Source organism: Nerophis ophidion, linkage group LG21, assembly GCF_033978795.1.
Source record: "Nerophis ophidion isolate RoL-2023_Sa linkage group LG21, RoL_Noph_v1.0, whole genome shotgun sequence".
NCBI lineage: Eukaryota > Metazoa > Chordata > Actinopteri > Syngnathiformes > Syngnathidae > Nerophis > Nerophis ophidion.
In genome coordinates, this window is record NC_084631.1 from 40,591,436 (window position 1) to 40,616,435 (window position 25,000).

A 25,000-nucleotide genomic window follows, 5' to 3' on the forward strand; every position below is an offset into this window, starting at 1 on the left:
AAAAATAACATTTTTTACATTGAAAAAAAAAGCATTGAAAAGTATCAAAATACATTTAGGTTCCGTCACCAAAATAATGGTATCGGGCGGGACAAGCAGATATTGACTGTAATGATACCAAGTACAAGACTGTATTTATATTGATATTTTTTCGTTTCACAAACTATTTTATCATTTTTTATTGTTTATAAACCCAAGAAATACATCCTTCAACACGGGATGACTTTAATATGACCAATGTATGACCCTGTAACTACTTGGTATTGGTAGTATCACCCAAACCAATAATAAACTAAGAATAAGTGATTATTATATTTGACCAGAAACAGAAAATAAGCAGATATTAACAGTAAATGAACAAGTAGATTAATAATCAATTTTTACAGTTTGTCCCTCATAATGTAAACAAAATAATAGGTGTATAAAAGACACAAAATGTTACTGCATACTAATTAGGAGTCTTTGTTTGTTTACTTACTACTAAAAGACAAGTTGTCTAGTATGTTCAACATTTTATTTACAGACTAAATTACAATAATAAACATGTTTCATGTACACTAACATTTTTGTTCAAATAAAAATAACATTTTTTACATTGAAATAAAAAAGCATTGAAAAGTATCAACATACATTTAGGTTCCGTCACCAAAATAATGGTATCGGGCGGGACAAGCAAAGATTGACTGTAATGATACCAAGTACAAGAGTGTATTTAGTAGATACTACGATGATTACATTGATATTATTTTGTTTCACAAACTATTTTGTCATTTTTGATTGTTTATAAACCCAAGAAATACATCCTTCAACAAGGGATGACTTTAATATGACCAATGTGTGACCCTGTAACTACTTGGTATTGGTAGTATCACCAAACCAATAATAAACGAAGAATAAGTGATTATTATATTTTACCAGACGTGTAGATTGAACTTATTAAAACAGAAAATAAGCAGATATTAACAGTAAATGAACAAGTAGATTAATAATCAATTTTTACAGTTTGTCCCTCTTAATGTAAACAAAATAATAGGTGTATAAATGACACAAAATGTTACTGCATACTAATTAGGAGTCTTTGTTTGTTTACTTACTACTAAAAGACAAGTTGTCTACTATGTTCAACATTTTATTTACAGACTAAATGACAATAATAAACATGTTTCATGTACAATAACATTTTTGTTCAAATAAAAATAATAACATTTTTTACATTGAAATAAAAAAGCATTGAAAAGTATCAACATACATTTAGGTTCCGTCACCAAAATAATGGTATCGGGCGGGACAAGCAAAGATTGACTGTAATGATACCAAGTACAAGAGTGTATTTAGTAGATACTACGATGATTACATTGATATTATTTTGTTTCACAAACTATTTTGTCATTTTTGATTGTTTATAAACCCAAGAAATACATCCTTCAACACAAGATGACTTTAATATGACCAATGTATGACCCTGTAACTACTTGGTATTGGTAGTATCACCCAAACCAATAATAAACTAAGAATAAGTGATTATTATATTTTACCAGATGTGTAGATAGAACTTGTTAAAACAGAAAATAAGCAGATATTAACAGTAAATGAACAAGTAGATTAATAATCAATTTTTACAGTTTGTCCCTCATATACAAAATAATAGGTGTATAAATGACACAAAATGTTACTGCATACTAATTAGGAGTCTTTGTTTGTTTACTTACTACTAAAAGACAAGTTGTCTAGTATGTTCAACATTTTATTTACAGACTAAATGACAATAATAAACAAGTTTCATGTACACTAACATTTTTGTTCAAATAAAAATAACAACATTTTTTACATTGAAATAAAAAAGCATTGAAAAGTATCAACATACATTTAGGTTCCGTCACCAAAATAATGGTATCGGGCGGGACAAGCAAAGATTGACTGTAATGATACCAAGTACAAGAGTGTATTTAGTAGATACTACGATGATTACATTGATATTATTTTGTTTCACAAACTATTTTGTCATTTTTGATTGTTTATAAACCCAAGAAATACATCCTTCAACACGGGATGACTTTAATATGACCAATGTATAACCATGTAACTTCTTGGTATTGGTAGTATCACAAAACCAATAATAAACTAAGAATAAGTGATTATTATATTTTACCAGACGTGTAGATTGAACTTGTTAAAACAGAAAATAAGCAGATATTAACAGTAAATGAACAAGTAGATTAATAATCAATTTTTACAGTTTGTCCCTCATAATGTAAACAAAATAATAGGTGTATAAAAGACACAAAATGTTACTGCATACTAATTAGCAGTCTTTGTTTGTTTACTTACTACTAAAAGACAAGTTGTCTAGTATGTTCAACATTTTATTTACAGACTAAATTACAATAATAAACATGTTTCATGTACACTAACATTTTTTGTTCACATAAAGTCAATAATGATATTCTTTGCAGTCCCCTTTATTTAAAAAAGTATCAAAATACATTGAACATTTTTTTCATTCTTAGGTCCAAAACTATAAGATAATGTCAGGATTAGAGGAATCCACGGGGATCGAACCTGAAACCCTCAAGTTGCTGGCACAGCCACTCTACCAACCGAGCTATACCGCCCTGTATGTGGGCTCTGGACCGAGGATGTCATTGTAGCTTGTGCAGCCCTTTGAGACACTTGTGATTGAGGGCTACATAAATAAACATTGATTGATTGATTGATTTTGGAGCTAAATGAGAGGTGTTCAAACAATTTTTTCATTCTTAGGTCCACAACTATAAAATAATGTCAGGATTAGAGGAATCCCCGGGGATCGAACCTGAAACCCTCAAGTTGCTGGCACAGCCACTTTACCAACCGAGCTATACCGCCCTGTATGTGGGCTCTGGACCGAGGATGTCATTGTAGCTTGTGCAGCCCTTTGAGACACTTGTGATTGAGGGCTATATAAATAAACATTGATTGATTGATTGATTGATTTTGGAGCTAAAGGAGAGGTGTTCAAACTATTTTTTCATTCTTAGGTCCACAACTAAAACATAATGTCAGGATTAGAGGAATCCACGGGGACCGAACCTGAAACCCTTTAAGTTGCTGGCACAACCCCTCTACCAACCGAGCTATACCGCCCTGTATGTGGGCTCTGGACCGAGAATGTCGTTGTGGCTTGTGCAGCCCTTTGAGACACTTGTGATTGAGGGCTATATAAATAAACATTGATTGATTGATTGATTGATTTTGGAGCTAAAGGAGAGGTGTTCAAACTATTTTTTCATTCTTAGGTCCACAACTAAAACATAATGTCAGGATTAGAAGAATCCACGGGGATCGAACCTGAAACCCTTTAAGTTGCTGGCACAACCCCTCTACCAACCGAGCTATACCGCCCTGTATGTGGGCTCTGGACCGAGGATGTCATTGTAGCTTGTGCAGCCCTTTGAGACACTTGTGATTGAGGGCTATATGAATAAACATTGATTGATTGATTGATTTTGGAGCTAAAGGAGAGGTGTTCAAACTATTTTTTCATTCTTAGGTCCACAACTATAAGATAATGTCAGGATTAGAGGAATCCCTGGGGATCGAACCTGAAACCCTGAAGTTGCTGGCACAGCCACTCTACCAACCGAGCTATACCGCCCTGTATGTGGGCTCTGGACCGAGGATGTCATTGTAGCTTGTGCAGCCTTTTGAGACACTTGTGATTGAGGGCTATATAAATAAACATTGATTGATTGATTGATTGATTTTGGAGCTAAAGGAGAGGTGTTCAAACTATTTTTTCATTCTTAGGTCCACAACTAAAAGATAATGTCAGGATTAGAGGAATCCCCGGGGATCGAACCTGAAACCCTTTAAGTTGCTGGCACAGCCACTCCACCAACCGAGCTATACCGCCCTGTATGTGGGCTCTGGACCGAGGATGTCGTTGTGGCTTGTGCAGCCCTTTGAGACACTTGTGATTGAGGGCTATATAAATAAACATTGATTGATTGACTGATTTTGGAGCTAAAGGAGGGGTGTTCAAACTATTTTTTCATTCTTAGGTCCACAACTATAAGATAATGACAGGATTAGAGGAATCCCCGGGGATCGAACCTGAAACCCTTTAAGTTGCTGGCACAGCCACTCTACCAACCGAGCTATACCGCCCTGTATGTGGGCTCTGGACCGAGAATATCATTGTAGCTTGTGCAGCCCTTTGAGACACTTGTGATTGAGGGCTATATAAATAAACATTGATTGATTGATTGATTTTGGAGCTAAAGGAGGGGTGTTCAAACAATTTTTTCATTCTTAGGTCCACAACTATAAAATAATGTCAGGATTCGAGGAACTCTTTAGATACTTGACACTTTGAACACCATCCCTCCATTTTCTACCGCTTATTCCCTTTTGGGGTTGCGGGGGGTGCTGGCGCCTATCTCAGCTACAATCGGGCGGAAGGCGGGGTACACTCTGGACAAGTCGCCACCTCATCGCAGGGCCAACACAGATAGACAGACAACATTCACACTCACATTCACACACTAGGGACCATTTAGAGTTGCCAATCAACCTATCCCCAGGTGCATGTCTTTGGAGGTGGGAGGGGCCTATCCCCAGGTGCATGTCTTTGGAGGTGGGAGGGGCCTATCCCCAGGTGCATGTCTTTGGAGGTGGGAGGGGCCTATCCCCAGGTGCATGTCTTTGGAGGTGGGAGGGGCCTATCCCCAGGTGCATGTCTTTGGAGGTGGGTGGGGCCTATCCCCAGGTGCATGTCTTTGGAGGTGGGAGGGGCTTATCCCCAGGTGCATGTCTTTGGAGGTGGGAGGGTCCTATCCGCAGGTGCATGTCTTTGGAAGTGGGCGGGGCCTATCCCCAGGTGCATGTCTTTGGAAGTGGGAGGAAGCCGGAGTACCCGGAGGGAACCCACGCATTCACGGGGAGAACATGCAAACTCCACACAGAAAGATCCCGAGCCTGGGTTTGAACCCAGGACTGCAGGAACTTCGTATTGTGAGGCAGACGCACTAACCCCTCTCCCACCGTGAAGCCCACTTTTCAATAAATGTAAATAAAGTACATGATGTGACGATCTCAAGCCGTCGTCTTGCGGGTTCCCAGGACCACCAAGGAAGGACATTACTTCGAGCAGTTTGACTTTGTTTATTTTTCAATAAACACCTCAGTCCAGGTCGCCTTTCCGCTCCTCTTTTCCGCTTGCTCGTCGTCTGTCTTCGGCTCTACTTCTCTCTCTCTTTGCGTTACTCCTGCTTCATCCAGTCTCTCCGCCTCTCTCCCCGACGTTCACGGCCGCCGCCCTTTGAACCAGTGCGAGAGGATTGCATGATTGTCCCCAGGTGCGTGATCTACGCCGTCGCCGCCTCCTCGCCGCCATCTTGGGCCGGGCTCCAGCGTGTCCTGCCCGTATGTCGGAACGTTGGCTCCGCCTCTCCACACATGGGTTCAGCCTTGATAATAATTATAAGTATTGACAATGGTGTAAATTCTGGACTGACAACCCGGAAGAATCAGATGTCAGTGGAGTCAGATTCCCCGCGTAATCTTTGAACGTCGGAAGATTTGCAAACAGTTTCCTCGAAGCCCGTTTTCAAAATACCCGAAGTCTGCAGAAACCTTCCACTTCCTCCATCCGGGACGCGACCATTTCTTTATTAACGGCGGCCGTAATTCCTGGCGGCGGCCGGGTCGCCGCAGTGAGAAGAGGCCAAGCATGACAGATGTTCAACCAATTTGTAGTGGCGGTCCGCACATGAGCGGCGGCTGACACGTTCTTTTAGCAAGTTAATAGCTGTGAAATGACTAAAGGGTCGCTTGTAGGGCAGGGGCGGGGTGGGGGGGGGGGGTACTTTTACTGGACTCTTGGCACCAACATCCTGTCGCCCATCTGCTACTTGGAATGGAACCACCTACTTATATTGATTATGGGGGGAGAACATTTTTGCTGACTAATGATGAGGATTTACTCGTCAACATTAATAATACAATCATTTCTTACTTGAAATGACACTAAAATGTTTTATTCTCCGGCCAAGTGTTCAGTGACGTATTTTTATTTGTATTTTCACCCTGGCAGGTGAGGGGAGTAGTGAGCAGCAGCGTTGTCTCACGTTGCTGCACCCAGTTCTAGTGCTCACGTTACTGCACTAAAGTCTAGTGCTCACATTACTACACTCAAGTCTAGTGCTCACATCACTGCACTCAAGTCTAGTGCTCACATTACTGCACTGAAGTCTAGTGCTCACATTACTGCACTCAAGTCTAGTGCTCACATTACTGCACTCAAGTCTAGTGTTCATATTACTACACTCAAGTCTAGTGCTCACATTACTGCACTCAAGTCTAGTGCTCACATTACTGCACTCAAGTCTAGTGCTCACATTACTACACTCAAGTCTAGTGCTCACATTACTGCACTCAAGTCTAGTGCTCACATTACTGCACTCAAGTCTAGTGCTCACATTACTGCACTCAAGTCTAGTGCTCACATTACTGCACTCAAGTCTAGTGCTCACATTACTACACTCAAGTCTAGTGCTCACATTACTGCACTCAAGTCTAGTGTTCATATTACTACACTCAAGTCTAGTGCTCACATTACTGCACTCAAGTCTAGTGTTCATATTACTACACTCAAGTCTAGTGCTCACATTACTGCACTCAAGTCTAGTGCTCACATTACTGCACTCAAGTCTAGTGCTCACATTACTGCACTCAAGTCTAGTGCTCACATTACTGCACTCAAGTCTAGTGCTCACATTACTACACTCAAGTCTAGTGCTCACATTACTGCACTCAAGTCTAGTGCTCACATTTCTACACTCAAGTCTAGTGCTCACATTACTACACTCAAGTCTAGTGCTCACATTACTACACTCAAGTCTAGTGCTCACATTACTGCACTCAAGTCTAGTGCTCACATTACTCCACTCAAGTCTAGTGTTCACATTACTGCACTCAAGTCTAGTGCTCACATTACTTCACTCAAGTCTAGTGCTCACATTACTACACTCAAGTCTAGTGCTCACGTTACTGCACTCAAGTCTAGTGCTCACGTTACTGCACTCAAGTCTAGTGCTCACATTACTGCACTCAAGTCTAGTGCTCACATTACTGCACTCAAGTCTAGTGCTCACATTACTGCACTCAAGTCTAGTGCTCACGTTACTACACTCAAGTCTAGTGCTCACATTACTGTACTCAAGTCTAGTGCTCACATTACTGCACTCAAGTCTAGTGCTCACATTACTGCACTCAAGTCTAGTGCTCACATTACTGCACTCAAGTCTAGTGCTCACATTACTACACTCAAGTTTAGTGCTCACATTACTACACTCAAGTCTAGTGCTCACGTTACTACACTCAAGTCTAGTGATCACATTACTACACTCAAGTCTAGTGCTCACATTACTGCACTCAAGTCTAGTGCTCACATCACTGCACTCAAGTCTAGTGCTCACATTACTACACTCAAGTCTAGTGCTCACATTACTGCACTCAAGTCTAGTGCTCACATTACTGCACTCAAGTCTAGTGCTCACATTACTGCACTCAAGTCTAGTGCTCACATTACTACACTCAAGTCTAGTGCTCACATTACTACACTCAAGTCTAGTGCTCACGTTACTACACTCAAGTCTAGTGCTCACATTACTACACTCAAGTCTAGTGCTCACATTACTGCACTCAAGTCTAGTGCTCACATCACTGCACTCAAGTCTAGTGCTCACATTACTACACTCAAGTCTAGTGCTCACATTACTGCACTCAAGTCTAGTGCTCACATTACTGCACTCAAGTCTAGTGCTCACATTACTGCACTCAAGTCTAGTGCTCACATTACTGCACTCAAGTCTAGTGCTCACATTACTGCACTAAAGTCTAGTGCTCACATTACTGCACTCAAGTCTAGTGCTCACATTACTACACTCAAGTCTAGTGCTCACATTACTGCACTCAAGTCTAGTGCTCACATTACTGCACTAAAGTCTAGTGCTCACATTACTGCACTCAAGTCTAGTGCTCACATTACTACACTCAAGTCTGGTGCTCACATTACTACACTCAAGTCTAGTGCTCACATTTCTACACTCAAGTCTAATGCTCACATTACTGCACTCAAGTCTAGTGCTCACATTACTACACTCAAGTCTAGTGCTCACATTACTGCACTCAAGTCTAGTGCTCACGTTACTGCACTCAAGTCTAGTGCTCACGTTACTACACTCAAGTCTAGTGCTCACATTACTGCACTCAAGTCTAGTGCTCACGTTACTGCACTCAAGTCTAGTGCTCACATTACTGCACTCAAGTCTAGTGCTCACGTTACTGCACTCAAGTCTAGTGCTCACATTACTGCACTCAAGTCTAGTGCTCACATTACTGCACTCAAGTCTAGTGCTCACATTACTACACTCAAGTCTAGTGCTCACGTTACTGCACTCAAGTCTGGTGCTCACATTACTGCACCCAAGTCTAGTGCTCACATTACTACACTCAAGTCTAGTGCTCACATTACTGCACTCAAGTCTAGTGTTCATATTACTACACTCAAGTCTAGTGCTCACATTACTGCACTCAAGTCTAGTGCTCACATTACTGCACTCAAGTCTAGTGCTCACATTACTACACTCAAGTCTAGTGCTCACATTACTACACTCAAGTCTAGTGCTCACATTACTGCACTCAAGTCTAGTGCTCACATTACTGCACTCAAGTCTAGTGCTCACGTTACTGCACTCAAGTCTAGTGCTCACGTTACTGCACTCAAGTCTAGTGCTCACGTTACTGCACTCAAGTCTAGTGCTCACATTACTACACTCAAGTCTAGTGCTCACATTACTGCACTCAAGTCTAGTGCTCACATTACTACATTCAAGTCTAGTGCTCACATTACTACACTCAAGTCTAGTGCTCACATTACTGCACTCAAGTCTAGTGCTCACATTACTACACTCAAGTCTAGTGCTCACATTACTGCACTCAAGTCTAGTGCTCACATTACTACACTCAAGTCTAGTGCTCACATTACTGCACTCAAGTCTAGTGCTCACATTACTGCACTTAAGTATAGTGCTCACATTACTACACTCAAGTCTAGTGCTCACATTACTGCACTCAAGTCTAGTGCTCACGTTACTACACTCAAGTCTAGTGCTCACGTTACTACACTCAAGTCTAGTGCTCACATTACTACACTCAAGTCTAGTGCTCACATTACTACACTCAAGTCTAGTGCTCACATTACTACACTCAAGTCTAGTGCTCACATTACTACACTCAAGTCTAGTGCTCACATTACTGCACTCAAGTCTAGTGCTCACATTACTACACTCAAGTCTAGTGCTCACATTACTGCACTCAAGTCTAGTGCTCACATTACTACACTCAAGTCTAGTGCTCACATTACTGCACTCAAGTCTAGTGCTCACATTACTGCACTCAAGTCTAGTGCTCACATTACTACACTCAAGTCTAGTGCTCACATTACTACACCCAGTTCTAGTGCTCACATTACTGCACCCAGTTCTAGTGCTCACATTACTACACTCAAGTCTAGTGCTCACATTACTGCACTCAAGTCTAGTGCTCACATTACTGCACTCAAGTCTAGTGCTCACATTACTACACCCATGTCTAGTGCTCACATTACTACACTCAAGTCTAGTGCTCACATTACTACACCCAGTTCTAGTGCTCACATTACTACACTCAAGTCCAGTGCTCACGTTACTACACTCAAGTCTAGTGCTCACGTTACTACACTCAGTTCTAGTGCTCACGTTACTACACTCAAGTCTAGTGCTCACATTACTACACCCAGTTCTAGTGCTCACATTACTGCACCCAGTTCTAGTGCTCACATTACTACACCCATGTCTAGTGCTCACATTACTACACCCATGTCTAGTGCTCACATTACTACACCCATGTCTAGTGCTCACATTACTACACTCAAGTCTAGTGCTCACATTACTACACCCAGTTCTAGTGCTCACATTACTACACTCAAGTCCAGTGCTCACGTTACTACACTCAAGTCTAGTGTTCACATTACTACACCCAGTTCTAGTGCTCACATTACTACACTCACATTATGGTGGTACTTAATGAATACTTAGGCCTACTACACCACTGTATGTTAATGTTGTCATTATGGTGGTACTTAATGAATACTTTAGTCTACTACACTACTGTATTTAATGTTGTCATTATGGTGGTACTTAATGAATACTTAGGTCTACTACACTACTGTATTTTAATGTTGTCATTATGGTGGTACTTAATGATTACTTAGGTCTACTACGCCACTGTACTTTAATGTTGTCATTATGGTGGTACTTAATGAATACTTAGGTCTACTACACTACTGTATTTAATGTCGTCGTTATGGTGGTACTTAATGAATGCGTAGGTGTACTCCACTACTTTACTTTAATGTTGTCATTATGGTTGTACTTAATGAATACTTAAGTCTACTACACCACTGTACATTAATGTTGTCATCATGGTGGTACTTAATGAATACTTTAGTCTACTACACTACTGTATTTAATGTTGGTCTTTATCGTGGTACTTAATGAATACTTAGGACTACTACGTTACTGTATGTTAATGTTGGTCTTTATGGTGGTACTTAATGAATACTTAGGTCCACTACACTACTGTATTTAATGTTGGTCTTTATGGTGGTACTTAATGAATACTTAGGCCTACTACGCTACTGTATATTAATGTTGTCATTATGGTGGTACTTAATAAATACTTAGGTCTACTACACTACTGTATTTAATGTTGGTCATTATGGTGGTACTTAATGAATACTTAGGTCTACTACACTACTGTATTTAATGTTGTCATTATGGTGGTACTTAATGAATACTTAGGTCTACTACACTACTGTATTTAATGTTGTCATTATGGTGGGACTTAATGAATACTTAGGTCTACTACACTACTGTATTTAATGTTGTCATTATGGTGGTACTTGATGAATACTTAGGTCTACTACACTTCTGTATTTTAATGTTATCATTACGGTGGTACTTAATGAATACTTAGGTCTACTACACTACTGTATTTTAATGTTATCATTACGGTGGTACTTAATGAATACTTTGTTCTACTACACTACTGTATTTTAATGTTGTCATTATGGTGGTACTTAATGAATACTTAGGTCTACTACACTACTGTATTTAATGTTGGTCTTTATGGTGGTACTTAATGAATACTTAGGTCTACTACACTACTGTATTTAATGTTGTCGTTATGGTGGTACTTAATGAATACTTAGGTCTACTACACTACTGTATTTAATGTTGGTCATTATGGTGGTACTTAATGAATACTTAGGTCTACTACACTACTGTATTTAATGTTGTCATTATGGTGGTACTTAATGAATACTTAGGTCTACTACACTACTGTATTTAATGTTGTCATTATGGTGGGACTTAATGAATACTTAGGTCTACTACACTACTGTATTTAATGTTGTCATTATGGTGGTACTTGATGAATACTTAGGTCTACTACACTACTGTATTTTAATGTTATCATTACGGTGGTACTTAATGAATACTTAGGTCTACTACACTACTGTATTTTAATGTTGTCATTATGGTGGTACTTAATGAATACTTAGGTCTACTACACTACTGTATTTTAATGTTATCATTACGGTGGTACTTAATGAATACTTTGTTCTACTACACTACTGTATTTTAATGTTGTCATTATGGTGGTACTTAATGAATACTTAGGTCTACTACACTACTGTATTTAATGTTGGTCTTTATGGTGGTACTTAATGAATACTTAGGTCTACTACACTACTGTATTTAATGTTGTCGTTATGGTGGTACTTAATGAATACTTAGGTCTACTACACTACTGTATTTAATGTTGGTCATTATGGTGGTACTTAATGAATACTTAGGCCTACTATGTTACTGTATGTTAATGTTGGTCTTTATGGTGGTACTTAATGAATACTTAGGTCTACTATGCTACTGTATATTAATGTTGTCATTATGGTGGTACTTAATGAATACTTAGGTCTACTACACTACTGTATATTAATATTGTCATTATAGTGGTACTTGATGAATACTTTTGGTCTATTACAGTACTGTATTTTAATGTTGGTCATTATCGTGGTACTTAATGAATACTTAGGTTTACTACACTACTGTATGTTAATGTTGTCATTATGGTGGTACTTAATGAATACTTAGGTCTACTACACTACTGTATTTAATGTTGTCATTATGGTGGTACTTAATGAATACTTAGGTCTACTACACTACTGTATCTAATGTTGGTCTTTATGGTGGTACTTAATGACTACTTAGGCCTACTACGTTACTGTATGTTAATGTTGGTCTTTAAGGTGGTACTTAATGAATACTTAGGTCTACTACACTACTGTATTTTAATGTTGTCATTATGGTGGTACTTAATGAATACTTAGGTCTACTACACTACTGTATTTTAATGTTATCATTACGGTGGTACTTAATGAATACTTTGTTCTACTACACTACTGTATTTTAATGTTGTCATTATGGTGGTACTTAATGAATACTTAGGTCTACTACACTACTGTATTTAATGTTGGTCTTTATGGTGGTACTTAATGAATACTTAGGTCTACTACACTACTGTATTTAATGTTGTCGTTATGGTGGTACTTAATGAATACTTAGGTCTACTACACTACTGTATTTAATGTTGGTCATTATGGTGGTACTTAATGAATACTTAGGCCTACTATGTTACTGTATGTTAATGTTGGTCTTTATGGTGGTACTTAATGAATACTTAGGTCTACTATGCTACTGTATATTAATGTTGTCATTATGGTGGTACTTAATGAATACTTAGGTCTACTACACTACTGTATATTAATATTGTCATTATAGTGGTACTTGATGAATACTTTTGGTCTATTACAGTACTGTATTTTAATGTTGGTCATTATCGTGGTACTTAATGAATACTTAGGTTTACTACACTACTGTATGTTAATGTTGTCATTATGGTGGTACTTAATGAATACTTAGGTCTACTACACTACTGTATTTAATGTTGTCATTATGGTGGTACTTAATGAATACTTAGGTCTACTACACTACTGTATCTAATGTTGGTCTTTATGGTGGTACTTAATGACTACTTAGGCCTACTACGTTACTGTATGTTAATGTTGGTCTTTAAGGTGGTACTTAATGAATACTTAGGTCTACCACACTACTGTATTTAATGTTGTCATTATGGTGGTACTTAATGAATACTTAGGTCTGCTACACTACTGTATTTAATGTTGTTCATTATGGTGGTACTTAATGAATACTTAGGTCTACTACACTACTGTATTTAATGTTGGTCATTATGGTGTTACTTAATGAATACTTTAGTCTACTACACTACTGTATTTAATGTTGGTCTTTATGGTGGTACTTAATGAATACTTAGGCCTACTACGCTACTGTATATTAATGTTGTCATTATGGTGGTACTTAATAAATACTTAGGTCTACTACACTACTGTATTTAATGTTGGTCATTATGGTGGTACTTAATGAATACTTAGGTCTACTACACTACTGTATTTAATGTTGGTCTTTATGGTGGTACTTAATGACTACTTAGGCCTACTACGTTGCTGTATTTAATGTTGGTCATTATAGTGGTACTTAATGAATACTTAGGTCTACTACACTACTGTATTTAATGTTGGTTATTATGGTGGTACTTAATGTATACTTAGGTCTACTACGCCACTGTACTTTAATGTTGTCATTATGGTGGTACTTAATAAATACTTAGGTCTACTACACTACTGTATTTTAATGTTGTCATTATGGTGGTACTTAATGTATACTTAGGTCTACTACGCCACTGTACTTTAATGTTGTCATTATGGTGGTACTTAATGAATACTTAGGTCTACTACACTACTGTATATTAATGTTGTCATTATAGTGGTACTTGATGAATACTTTTGGTCTATTACAGTACTGTATTTTAATGTTGGTCATTATCGTGGTACTTAATGAATACTTAGGTCTACTACACTACTGTATGTTAATGTTGTCATCATGGTGGTACTTAATGAATACTTAGGTCTACTACACTACTGTATGTTAATGTTGGGCTTTATGGTGGTACTTAATGAATACTTAGGCCTACTACACTACTGTATGTTAATGTTGTCATTATGGTGGTACTTAATGAATACTTAGGTCTACTACACTACTGTATGTTAATGTTGGGCTTTATGGTGGTACTTAATGAATACTTAGGCCTACTACACTACTGTATTTAATGTTGTCATTATGGTGGGACTTAATGAATACTTAGGTCTACTACACTACTGTATGTTAATGTTGGGCTTTATGGTGGTACTTAATGAATACTTAGGCCTACTACACTACTGTATTTAATGTTGTCATTATGGTGGGACTTAATGAATACTTAGGTCTACTACACCACTGTACATTAATGTTGTCATCATGGTGGTACTTAATGAATACTTAGGTCTACTACACTACTGTATTTAATGTTGTTCATTATGGTGGTACTTAATGAATACTTAGGTCTACTACACTACTGTATTTAATGTTGGTCATTAAGGTGGTACTTAATGAATACTTAGGTCTACTACACTACTGTATTTAATGTTGGTCATTAAGGTGGTACTTAATGAATACTTAGGTCTACTACACTACTGTATTTAATGTTGGTCATTAAGGTGGTACTTAATGAATACTTAGGTCTACTACACTACTGTATTTAATGTTGGTCATTATGGTGGTACTTAATGAATACTTAGGTCTACTACACTACTGTATTTAATGTTGGTCATTATGGTGGTACTTAATGAATACTTAGGTCTACTACACTACTGTATTTAATGTTGGTCATTATGGTGGTACTTAATGAATACTTAGGTCTACTACACTACTGTATTTAATGTTGGTCATTATGGTGGTACTTAATGAATACTTAGGTCTACTACACTACTGTATTTAATGTTGGTCATTATGGTGGTACTTAATGAATACTTAGGTCTACTGCACTACTGTATTTAATGTTGTCATTATGGTGGGACTTAATGAATACTTACGTCTACTACGCTACTGTACTTTAATGTTGTCATTATGGTGGTACTTAATGAATACTTAGGTCTACTACACTACTGTATTTTAATGTTGTCATTATGGTGGTACTTAATGTATACTTAGGTCTACTAGCCACTGTACTTTAATGTTGTCATTATGGTGGTACTTAATGAATACTTAGGTCTACTACACTACTGTATATTAATGTTGTCATTATAGTGGTACTTGATGAATACTTTTGCTCTATTACAGTACTGTATTTTGATGTTGGTCATTATCGTGGTACTTATTGAATACTTAGGTCTACTACACTACTGTATTTAATGTTGTCATTATGGTGGTACTTAATGAATGCTTAAGTCTACTGCACTACTGTATTTAATGTTGTCATTATGGTGGGACTTAATGAATACTTAGGTCTACTACACTACTGTATGTTAATGTTGGTCATTATGGTGGTACTTAATGAATACTTAGGTCTACTACACTACTGTATTTAATGTTGGTCATTATGGTGGTACTTAATGAATACTTAGGTCTACTACACTACTGTATGTTAATGTTGGTCTTTATGGTGGTACTTAATGACTACTTAGGCATACTACGCTACTGTATATTAATGTAGTCATTATGGTTGTACTTAATGAATACTTGGGTCTACTACACTACTGTATTTAATGTTGTCATTATGGTGGTACTTAATGAATACTTAGGCCCACTACGTTACTGTATGTTAATGTTGGTCTTTAAGGTGGTACTTGGAGAGTCAAGTTGTCTTCATGAACAATATTAATAACTTGTTTTCACGACTGATCCAGTGACCCGCATGCAGCTGATAGCTGATCACATTTATGATCTTCTTCCATGGAGTGCAGGGATCGTCTTCCATGAATAAAATATTCTAATATCACACAAGGTCAACCTGAGCTCAATTAATGATTAATCATTGACTGGACGTCTACAGTACAATATTAATTCATATTTGTATGCCATTGATATATATATATATATATATATATAGACTTCGACTTCCTTTTTATTTTCATCCAAATGTTAACTTTACAGTACAGATAAGGACGAAATTGCGTTGCATTTGCTCATGGTAGAGCAGGATAAAGGAGCAATAAGGTGCAGATAAAAATCAATAGATGACTGTACAGATAAATATAATATATCGCACTTTTGCACATGCATCCAGGTTTATGGATGTATGTTATATTGTCTTTATATTCCAGCCACTTCATACATTTTTGGGGGGAAATGAGGGGATTATTATGATGCGTTCAAGAGTCTTACGGCCCGGGGGAAGAAGCTGTTACACAACCTGGAGGTTCTGCTACGGAGGCTGCGGAACCTCTATCTACGGCATAGCTCGGTTGGTAGAGTGGCCGTGCCAGCAACTTAAAGGGTTGCAGGTTCGATTCCCGCTTCCGCCATCCTAGTCAATGCCGTTGTGTCCTTGGGCAAGACACTTTACCCACCTGCTCCCAGTGCCACCCACCACTGGTTTAAATGTAACTTAGATATTGGGTTTCACTATGTAAAAGTGCTTTGAGTCACTAGAGAAAAGCGCTATATAAATATAATTCACTTCACTTCACTACAGTATAAATAAATACATATATATATATATACATACATGTGTTTATTTAAATATACATTTACATGTATAAATACATATGCATATATATGCATATATACATATATATACATATGTATATATATATACAGTACATACATGTATATAAGCATACATATACATACATTAATATACATACATATACAAACATACATATACATATATAGATATAGCTTTTATATATATAACATACATGCATATATATACAAATACATACATATATTCATACAAATATATATATATATATATATATATATATAAACATACATACATAAATATATGTACATATAAATATACATACTTTTATGTACAGTGGGGCAAAAAAGTATTTAGTCAGCCAGCGATTGTGCAAGTTCTCCCACTTAAAATGATGACAGAGGTCTGTAATTTTCATCATAGGTACACTTCAACTGTGAGAGACAGAATGTGAAAAAAAAATCCAGGAATTCACATTGAAGGAATTTTAAAGAATTTATTTGTGAATTATGGTGGAAAATAAGTACTTTTAAGGCTCTCACTGATGGAAGGAGGTTTTGGCTCCAAATCTCACAATACATGGCCCCATTCATTCTTTCCTTAACACGGATCAATCGTCCTGTCCCCTTAGCAGAAAAACAGCCCCAAAGCATGATGTTTCCACCCCCATGCTTCACAGTAGGCATGGTGTTCTTGGGATGCAACTCAGTATTCTTCTTCCTCCAAACACGACGAGCAGAGGATTGGGAGAATGTCATGTGGTCAGATGAAACCAAAAATAGAACTTTTTGGTATAAACTCAACTCGTCGTGTTATGTGGGGCCATTAGGGACATTATTCAGAATTACCTCTTACATACACTACTGAAAAGCTCGCGTTTATGTGTGTTTCAGTACTGTGTGTGAGAGAAAAACATTTTAGTAGTGTATTTAAGAAGTAATTCTGAATTATGTCCCTAATGGCGCCACATAATTTTAGCTGCACATTGGTAGCCGGGAGCTAATGCTAGATTCCGCTGATGGCTGCTTCTGCTCGGTCTCAAACTTCTAGACTATAATTCCTGCATCTCTCACCTGCTAGTGGACACATGTGGCCATGGTCTGACAGGCTGGTCCACTCTGACATCCCCCCCGACAAGACGCTTCCTGCAGGAACTTGTTTTTTAACCCTTTGTGAGGATTGCGATTGAATCTTCATCTAAACGGCGACCCAACGAGAGTGGGAATATCACAGTTAGTCTTTTTTTTATTCTGCTTTGTTATCGTCACTTTGCACGTTTAGCACCTGTGCTTTAGTGTCACAATGCACCTGCATCCACCGCTCGGCTTCTCAAACTTATTGCTCCACCCCCATGCTTCACAGTAGGTATGGTGTTCTTGGGATGCAACTCAGTATTCTTCTTCCTCCAAACACGACGAGCAGAGGATTGGGAGAATGTCATGTGGTCAGATGAAACCAAAAATAGAACTTTTTGGTATAAACTCAACTTGTCGTGTTATGAGGGGCCATTAGGGACATTATTCAGAATTACCTCTTACACACACTACTGAAAAGCTCTCGTGTATAAGAGTGTTTCAGTAGTGTGTGTGAGAGAAAAACATTTCAGTTGTTTACGTGAGAGCATTTCAGTAGTGTATGTAAGGAGTAATTCTGAATTATGTCCCTAATGGCGCCACATAATTTTAGCTGCACATTGGTAGCCGGGAGCTAATGCTAGATTCTGCTGATGGCTGCTTCTGCTCGGTCTCAAACTTCTAGACTATAATTCCTGCATCTCTCGCCTGCTAGTGGACACATGTGGCCATGGTCTGACAGGCTGGTCCACTCTGACATCCCCCCCCCCCGACAAGACGCTTCCTGCAGGAACTTGTTTTTTAACCCTTTGTGAGGATTGCGATTGAATCTTCATCTAAACGGCGACCCAACGAGAGTGGGAATATCACAGTTAGTCTTTCTTTTAATCTGCTTTGTTATCGTCACTTTGCACGTTTAGCGCCTGTGCTATAGTGTCACAATGCACCTGCATCCACCGCTCGGCTTCTCAAACTTATTGCTCCACCCCCATGCTTCACAGTAGGTATGGTGTTCTTGGGATGCAACTCAGTATTCTTCTTCCTCCAAACACGATGAGCAGAGGATTGGGAGAATGTCATGTGGTCGGATGAAACCAAAAATATAACTTTTTGGTATAAACTCAACTCGTCGTGTTATGAGGGGCCATTAGGGACATTATTCAGAATTACCTCTTACACACACTACTGAAAAGCTCTCATGTATAAGAGTGTTTCAGTAGTGTGTGTGAGAGAAAAACATTTCATTTGTTTATGTGAGAGCATTTCAGTAGTGTATGTAAGGAGTAATTCTGAATTATGTCCCTAATGGCCCCACATAATTTTAGCTGCACATTGGTAGCCGGGAGCTAATGCTAGATTACGCTGATGGCTGCTTTTGCTCGGTCTCAAACTTCTGGACTATAATTCCTGCATCTCTCGCCTGCTAGTGGACACACGTGACCATGCTCTGACAGGCTGGTCCACTCTGACACCACCCCCCCCCCCCGACAAGACGCTTCCTGCAGGAACTTGTTTTTTAACCCTTTGTGAGAATTACGATTGAATCTTCATCTAAACGGCGACCCAACGAGAGTGGGAATATCACAGTTAGTCTTTGTTTTATTCTGGTTTGTTATCGTCACTTTGCACGTTTAGCACCTGTGCTATAGTGTCACAATGCACCTGCATCCACCGCTCGGCTTCTCAAACTTATTGCTCCACCCCCATGCTTCACAGTAGGTGTGGTGTTCTTGGGATGCAACTCAGTATTCTTCTTCCTCCAAACACGATGAGCAGAGGATTGGGAGAATGTCATGTGGTCGGATGAAACCAAAAATAGAACTTTTTGGTATAAACTCAACTCGTCGTGTTATGAGGGGCCATTAGGGACATTATTCAGAATGACCTCTTACACACACTACTGAAAAGCTCTCGTGTATAAGAGTGTTTCAGTAGTGTGTGTGAGAGAAAAACATTTCAGTTGTTTACGTGAGAGCATTTCAGTAGTGTATGTAAGGAGTAATTCTGAAATATGTCCCTAATGGCTTCACATAATTTTAGCTGCACATTGGTAGCCGGGAGCTAATGCTAGATTCTGCTGATGGCTGCTTCTGCTCGGTCTCAAACTTCTAGACTATAATTCCTGCATCTCTCGCCTGCTAGTGGACACATGTGGCCATGGTCTGACAGGCTGGTCCACTCTGACATCCCCCCCCCCCGACAAGACGCTTCCTGCAGGAACTTGTTTTTTTAACCCTTTGTGAGGATTGCGATTGAATCTTCATCTAAACGGCGAACCAGCGAGAGTGGGAATATCACAGTTAGTCTTTGTTTTATTCTGCTTTGTTATCGTCACTTTGCACGTTTAGCACCTGTGCTATAGTGTCACAATGCACCTGCATCCACCGCTCGGCTTCTCAAACTTATTGCTCCACCCCCATGCTTCACAGTAGGTATGGTGTTCTTGGGATGCAACTCAGTATTCTTCTTCCTCCAAACACGACGAGCAGAGGATTGGGAGAATGTCATGTGGTCAGATGAAACCAAAAATAGAACTTTTTGGTATAAACTCAACTCGTCGTGTTATGAGGGGCCATTAGGGACATTATTCAGAATTACCTCTTACACACACTACTGAAAAGCTCTCGTGTATAAGAGTGTTTCAGTAGTGTGTGTGAGAGAAAAACATTTCAGTTGTTTACGTGAGAGCATTTCAGTAGTGTATGTAAGGAGTAATTCTGAATTATGTCCCTAATGGCGCCACATAATTTTAGCTGCACATTGGTAGCCGGGAGCTAATGCTAGATTCCGCTGATGGCTGCTTCTGCTCGGTCTCAAACTTCTAGACTATAATTCCTGCATCTCTCGCCTGCTAGTGGACACATGTGGCCATGGTCTGACAGGCTGGTCCACTCTGACATCCCCCCCCCCGACAAGACGCTTCCTGCAGGAACTTGTTTTTTAACCCTTTGTGAGGATTGCGATTGAATCTTCATCTAAACGGCGACCCAACGAGAGTGGGAATATCACAGTTAGTCTTTGTTTTATTCTGCTTTGTTATCGTCACTTTGCACGTTTAGCACCTGTGCTTTAGTGTCACAATGCACCTGCATCCACCGCTCGGCTTCTCAAACTTATTGCTCCACCCCCATGCTTCACAGTAGGTATGGTGTTCTTGGGATGCAACTCAGTATTCTTCTTCCTCCAAACACGATGAGCAGAGGATTGGGAGAATGTCATGTGGTCGGATGAAACCAAAAATAGAACTTTTTGGTATAAACTCAACTCGTCGTGTTATGAGGGGCCATTAGGGACATTATTCAGAATGACCTCTTACATACACTACTGAAAAGCTCTCGTTTATGTGTGTTTCAGTAGTGTGTGTGAGAGAAAAACATTTTAGTAGTGTATTTAAGAAGTAATTCTGAATTATGTCCCTAATGGCCCCACATAATTTTAGCTGCACATTGGTAGCCAGGAGCTAATACTAGATTCCGCTGATGGCTGCTTCTGCTCGGTTTCAAACTTCTAGACTATAATTCCTGCATCTCTCGCCTGCTAGTGGACAGATGTGGTCATGGTCTGACAGGCTGGTCCACTCTGACCCCCCCGACATGGCCAAATAGATCCCTACAAGACGCTTCCTGCAGGAACTTGTTTTTTAACCCTTTGTGAGGATTGCGATTGAATCTTCATCTAAACGGCGACCCAACGAGAGTGGGAATATCACAGTTAGTCTTTCTTTTAATCTGCTTTGTTATCGTCACTTTGCACGTTTAGCACCTGTGCTTTAGTGTCACAATGCACCTGCATCCACCGCTGGGCTTCTCAAACTTATTGCTCATCCTCTTTGTGTTCGGCCTCAAAAACATAAGGTCCTGGATCGTATTGTGGCATTTTTTTTTTTTTTACAGGGTACTTTGTGTCTATGTGGATACTAGAATGCGAAAGGAGGAGGCAGGGTAGAGCAGGTGGGTGTGTCCTTATGTGTATAGTGTGTAAGTGTGTGTGTGTGTGTGTGTGTGAGGAAAAGAAGGGAGGGAGGCGCTGCATCCACCCGGCGTTGGGATCTATTGTTCCTGGTCTTATTGGTGCCATTCTGTGTAATGAAGGAGCCGAGGGAGAGAAGGAGACACGGAGGACCGGCCGAGGACAAGTGAGGACCGGCTGAGGACAAGTGAGGACCCAGCAGGATTACCTCTCCCGGACGTGGCGGACTAGACAAAAGCGACACACACTTCTTCACCTCGTGGCTTCCTGTCGATCCGTCGCCTGCGTCGGGAAGCCGGGGGGGCTGGCTGGGCAGTGGCCATGGGGCTGGCCGGCACAGCAGGGGGGACCTCGGGGGTTCTGGAAAGGAACGCCCGGCTCTGGAGGCTAGCGCTGCTCTTTCTCTCCATCTGGGAACTCGGCGTGCAAACCGCAGTGGAAACCGGAGCCAGGTACCGCTGGCAAACAGGTACGTGGTGGTCGGTGTGGCGCACGCTGTGGGAACATGCTGACCGGGCGGGAAAAAAAAAGGACGTCCCGTCGGGCGCTGCTGCGGTCAAATATTCATATGTAAACATTGTTGTTGTCATGCTGACGCCGACGGCTTCGTTGGCGCATCGACATCCTCAGGCTCAAGTTTCAGTGGGACTGGACGGGATTTTTGTAGCAGAGCCTCATGCGTCATCCAGTATGTACTGTATATTGTATACACTGTACACTATATATACACACTGTATATACACTATACATACACTGTATATACACTATACATACACTGTACACTATATATATACACTGTATATACACTGTATGTATACTGCATACTGTATATACACTGCATATATGCAGGGCATATATGCATATATATATGCATATATGCAGGGCATATATGCATATATATATGCAGCATATATATATATATATATATATATATATATGTATATATATATATATATATGTATATATACACATATATATATATATATATATATATATATATATATATATATATATATATATATATATATATATATACACATATATACACGACATATATGCAGTGTATATATGCAGTGCATATATATATATGTATATAGTGTGTATATATACACTGCATATGCAGTGTTTATATACACACTATATATATATATATATATATATATATATATATACACTCCATATATATGCATATATACACTTCATATATGCAGTGCATATATACACTATATATATATATATATATATATATATATACATATATATACATGTACATATATACATACATATATATATATATACATTGCATATACTGTATACAGTGTATATCAATATAGACTGCATATGTACACATATACACTGCATATATACAATGCATATATACACTGTGTATATATGCACACATACACTATATATTACACTGCATGTACAGTATATGCATATATACACTGTATATATAAATACAGTGTATATATACACTGCATATATATGCATATATACACTGTGTGTGTATATATATGTATATATATATATATATATATATATACACACACACACACTGCAAATTTACTCTTATTATATATACACTGCATATAATAATATATATATATATATATATATACACACACTATATCTATGTATATATATATATATATATATATATATATATATATATATATATATATATATATATATATATATATCCATCCATTTTCTACCGCTTATTCCCTTTTTGGGGTCGCGGGGGGTGCCTATCTCAACTACAATCAGGCGGAAGGCTGGGTACACCCTGGACAAGTCGCCACCTCATCGCAGATATATATATATATATATATATATACTGCATATTTACGCATGTATACACTGCATATTTATGCATTTATACTGTACTTGTACAAGTGCTTCTGCTGATGGGGATGATCCCGGTGTGATGACGAATGGAATGTTGACATAAACAGGAGCGCCGCCAACAAAGAGAGGAGACTTTGATGAGTGATGATTATCGTTTATTATGGATGGAAGTATTTGAGAGGTGATGACGATGAGAGAGGAGCACATGGTCACACAATGAGAACACACACTCCAGTAATTAGAGGGGGCGTGCACTTCACTCTTCTCTTCCCATGTAGCTGTTGTGCCTGAAGGTTATGTGGAGTGAGAATATTTACAAAGTCATATAATCGTATGATAATATAACACAATATAGTTGTTATTGTTGAAGGTACAAAGTGATACCATTGACATGTTTTCATGTATCGATACAGCATGTCTGAAAAAGTTGTTTCAACTTAGCCATTCTCCACTTGATAGTAGTTACTAACATACTGTAGATGTTGACTTCCTGTCCTCGTTTTTGGGACAATACCACACTTTGTGAATTAGTGAATTATATTTATATAGCGCTTTTCTCTAGTGGCTCAAAGCGCTTTACATAGTGAAACCCAATATCTAAGTTACATTCAAACTTGTGTGGGTGGCACTGGGAGCAGGTGGGTAAAGTGTCTTGCCCAAGGACACAACGGCAGTGACTAGGATGGCGTAAGCGGGAATCGAACTTGCAACCCTCAAGTTGCTGGCACGGCCACTCGACCAACCGAGCTATACCGATAAAAAAAAAAATGCCACAATACGATCCAGGACTTGTCTTCATAAAGACAGCTTGATTGACATCTTTTAATTAGTTATTTATTATTTCTTCGGTCAATGGTCAACAAAATAAACAGTTTTACATAAACAAGCAGATGCATATTCACAAACAAACAGTTGTGAATACATACATTTAAAAACAAAAAAAAAAGAAGAAATGTTGCAGACTGAAAGGGTTTAGGCTGAGTTAAACAATGACTTGGACGTGGATTGTTTCCTCGATGCAGAGGGAAGTTAGCACGAGCGAGACGTGAGCGTGAGTACACTATAACTACTAAAAGACAAACAAAAAGCGCGCACGAGGGTGGAAGTACAAAAACTAGGCTGTGAAACATAAAACTAGCATAAACATGAAAAGAAAACACTTGCACTGTGGCATAAACAAACAAAACTGACGTGGCATGAGCTGAAGTGGAAACTAGGCATGGCTTGGAAAGGAGGAACATCAGGAATATGTGAAGTTGCCAGACTGAACACTTTGCAACTACCGGTTTAAATAATGATAATGATTAACAGAACTAAGGAACTGGGGCGTGACTTGGAGACAAGGTGGAAACTAATGAGTAGCCATGGTG

The 25,000-nt window shown here is 38.9% G+C and overlaps 1 protein-coding gene and 1 long non-coding RNA gene across 2 annotated transcripts in view; both read left to right on the top strand.

Annotated features, from left to right (window-relative positions):
- LOC133540118 (uncharacterized) overlaps positions 1-22,100 on the top strand; it is a 40,844-nt gene extending 18,744 nt beyond the window's left edge. Inside the window, exon 3 of the long non-coding RNA XR_009803560.1 lies at positions 21,905-22,100. This is a non-coding gene — a long non-coding RNA (uncharacterized LOC133540118). The remainder of the gene's footprint in view (positions 1-21,904) is intronic.
- Positions 22,101-22,103: 3 nt separating this feature from the next.
- LOC133540117 (thrombospondin type-1 domain-containing protein 7A-like) overlaps positions 22,104-25,000 on the top strand; it is a 149,572-nt gene continuing 146,675 nt past the window's right edge. Inside the window, exon 1 of the mRNA XM_061882624.1 lies at positions 22,104-22,251. Coding sequence (XP_061738608.1) covers positions 22,104-22,251 — 148 coding nt within the window. The remainder of the gene's footprint in view (positions 22,252-25,000) is intronic.